At 24.1% G+C, this 3,690-nt stretch overlaps 1 protein-coding gene across 1 annotated transcript; it reads left to right on the forward strand.

The window, feature by feature from the left end:
- Window positions 1-671: 671 nt before the first annotated feature.
- NEUTE1DRAFT_53762 (uncharacterized protein) lies at window positions 672-833 on the forward strand (the record flags this gene model as incomplete). Its single annotated transcript, XM_009858709.1, has 1 exon — window positions 672-833. A coding segment is annotated over one exon (162 nt), but the record flags the coding sequence as incomplete, so codon positions are not given.
- Between the last annotated feature and the right edge of the window lie 2,857 nt (window positions 834-3,690).

Below are 3,690 nucleotides of genomic sequence, written 5' to 3' on the forward strand. Positions count from 1 at the left end.
CCAAAAAACTTTAAATTAATTAATATAAAGACCTTTACAATAACAATACAAATAAGAAGCGTCCGTATTAATTCTATTATATAAACGGAACTCTAAGAATTTTAAAAGAATAAATTACAAATTTCTATACCTGCTCTAACTAAGGAAATATAGAAGGATATTATATGAGGGAGAGGCGAACTATATAAGAAATACTTCGAAAATTCTAAAATTCACACCTTTATCAACGTTTATAAAAAGAAATTATAAGTAAAAAGACATCAGTCGTATCCCTCTAACCAAAAGAAATAGTATAAATATTCGTAAATTATATTTATAATTTGAAGGAGGAATCTACGGATAAAAGAAAGCTAACCCTATTAATAGAAATCGACCGTATTTATAATATTTCTAAAGAAAATATATAGAAATTTATAAATAAATTTACTAAATTAAAATATACGCCTAAGGAAATTAAGGAGCGTTTCCCGAATAAATATAAAGATTTATCGAAAGTAACCAACCCTATAAATATAAATATACTATTAAAGTACTAATTTTATAATTATAAAATCGAATTAATATTAGGCAACGAACTACTATACTTAAGGGCTAGACCTATATTTCCCTAAAAACTCAAAATTATTAAGCAATAGCTTAATAATAACTTCGTAAAAAGATTTATCTAACCTTCAACGTCCAATATCGCCTCCCCAATACTACTTATATATAAATTAGGTAATGGAGTAAGAATCTACGTCGATTATAAGGGTATTAATAACATCTCTCTAAAAAACCGCTACCTATTACTGTTAATTAAGGAAATTCTAAATACTATCTATAGAGCGAAATAATTTACAAAAGTAAACGTTATTATAATATTTAATAAACTACGTATAGTAGAGGGCTATAAATAGTTAATAGTATTTATTATACGATTTAAATTATACGAATCGCTAATATATCCCTTCAATCTATTGGAAGCGCTAGCTTCTTTCTAGAATTTTATTAATAATATCCTCTATAATATTCTAAATATCTATACTATAATATATCTTAATAATATATTAATCTTTTCAAAAATATACGAAGACTACGTAAAGTACGTATAGGAAGTATTCTAACGCTTAATTAACGTAGGATTATAAATTGATATTAATAAATATAAATTTTATATTTAATGTATAAAGTATTTAAATTTAATTATTACCCTAAGTAATATTAAAATAGACTCAAATAAAATTGAAATAGTTACTCGCTAGGAAGCGCTAATATCGAAGCAATAATTATAATAGTTTTTAAATTTTACTAACTTCTACCAGCGCTTTATAGCCTAATTCTCCTCTATAACTAAACTTCTATACGAACTTATAAAGAAGGGTACAAATTGGTAATAGAAGGATAAATATAATACTACACTTAAAGTATTAAAGAAAGTATTTACTATAACCCCCGTCCTAAAGATCTATAACTAAGAGAAACTTATAATAATAAAAATTAATACTTCTAATTAATTATTAAGAAATACCCTATCCCAAATATACAAAAACGGCCAACTTTACTTAATCGCCTACTTTTTAACTAAATATCTTACAACCGAATATAACTACAATATTTATAATAAAGAACTTTTAATAATTATAAAAACGTTAGAAGAATAGCAGCTAGAATTAGAAAGAACGTTTCAACCATTTAAAATTATTATAAACTATAAGAACCTAAAGATTTTTAATACTATAAAGAAACTTACCCCTAAATATATATACTAATTTAAATTCCTATCTCAATTCAACTTTACAATTAAATATAAACCAAATTTTATTAACGTACAGCCAAATAAATTAAGTAAAAAGCCGGAATATATCCCTAAGAACATCTTAAACGACTAATTATAAATTAGAAAAAAACCGTTAATTAACCCTAACCGCTTTAACAATTCTTTCAACCTCCCCAAAACCGAAGAAAAGGAATTCTATATTAATATAATAACCGAAGAAGGAGAACTACTAATAATCTACACTTTAGAGGGAAAAGAAAAGGCCAATAAAAATAGCAATATAAGGATCTATATTAATAACTTAATAATAAAATTATATAGCAATTCATTAATAATAGCAAACATAACTACAATTATTAAAAAGGGTAATTATTAGCTAAAATATTTAAAAAGGGTTCTAAGAATTCCTTTTGCAAAGTATTACTTTATAAATAATAGAGTAATATTCTAGAATAAAATTATAATACCCCCTAACAATAAAAAAACCTAGCTAGAATTAATCTATAAAATTTATATTTCAATACTAAAAAGGCACCCCAAACGAAATAAGATCCTCAATTTAATAAACCGTATATATTAATAGCCGGGCTTAATTATAATAATTAATACTTATTATAAAGAATATCTATTGTACTCAAAGACTAAACTATTAAGGACAGCGCTAATAAGCTTTCTAAAGCCGCTACTACTACCTTACGTACTGTGAAAAAACATTTCTATCGACTATATAATACTGTTCCCTAAATCGATAAAAAATATAAAAAGGGTAGTATACTAATACGTAATAATAATAATAGACAAACTAACTAAAATAAAATATTTTATTCCTTACGAAGGTTTATTTACTAAAAAGCTAATAGAAAAATTTATTAACTATATCTATACCCTATACGGCCTACCGGATACTATCGTTTCAAATAAAAAAATATAATTCGTATTTATATTTTAATAATAGTTATTAAATAAATTAAGTATTAAACTAAAATTATCTATACTATACTATAAAGAAACGAATAGCTAAATAAAAAGGGTTAATACTGAAATAGAATAATATTTTAGGACCTTCGTCAATTAGGTTTAAAATAATTAAATAAACTAATTAATACTAACTAAATTTTAAAATAATAATCTACAATCTACAACTACAAGAGTATTACTATTCTTTACTAATTACAAATTTTACCCTCGGATAGGTATAAAACCTATAAAACTACTACCGCTAAACGTATTACTAAAGTAATAATAATAAATATTTAAGACTAATAAAATTATAGAACAATTTAAAGTAATTTAGAATAAATTAATTGTATTATCAAAACAAACTTAAAACTAATATAAGGCGGCAGCCAATATAAAACGGACGGACTCCCTTAAATATAAATTAAACGATATAGTAATATTAAATATAAAAAACTATATTATAGGACGGCCAATAGCAAAGTTATTACTACAATTTAAAGGCCCTTTCTATATAATAAAAATAAACTCCCACTCGTTAGAACTATCCCTACTAACTAATATAAAAGTTACTTACATTATTAATATCTCAAGAATAAAACCTTATATAAACGGATTACTAGAATAGTCTAATCTAATTATAAACGTTAAAGTAAACGAAGGAATAATAATTACCAAAATTAATAATTTTATTAAAGAAAGACGTTAAAAATTCAAAATACTATTAAACTACTAAAAAGTAAGGAGTAACTAGTATTATCAAATAAAATAAACTTATTACCCCCTTAACTAACAACTAATAATAAACTTAGAAGGTTATAATAAATTAATCTAAGAACTTTACAATACTCGCCTAAAACTAGGCCCTCCTCACCCAATTTTTAGAAAAGGATTCAAAATATAGTAAAAGGCAAAAAACTCCCTACCCAAAAACCCCTAAATATCCTCTAACAATATCTCAACGCCACCAAAACGAC

The sequence above is a fragment of the Neurospora tetrasperma genome (assembly GCF_000213175.1).
Source record: "Neurospora tetrasperma FGSC 2508 unplaced genomic scaffold NEUTE1scaffold_81, whole genome shotgun sequence".
Lineage (NCBI taxonomy): Eukaryota > Fungi > Ascomycota > Sordariomycetes > Sordariales > Sordariaceae > Neurospora > Neurospora tetrasperma.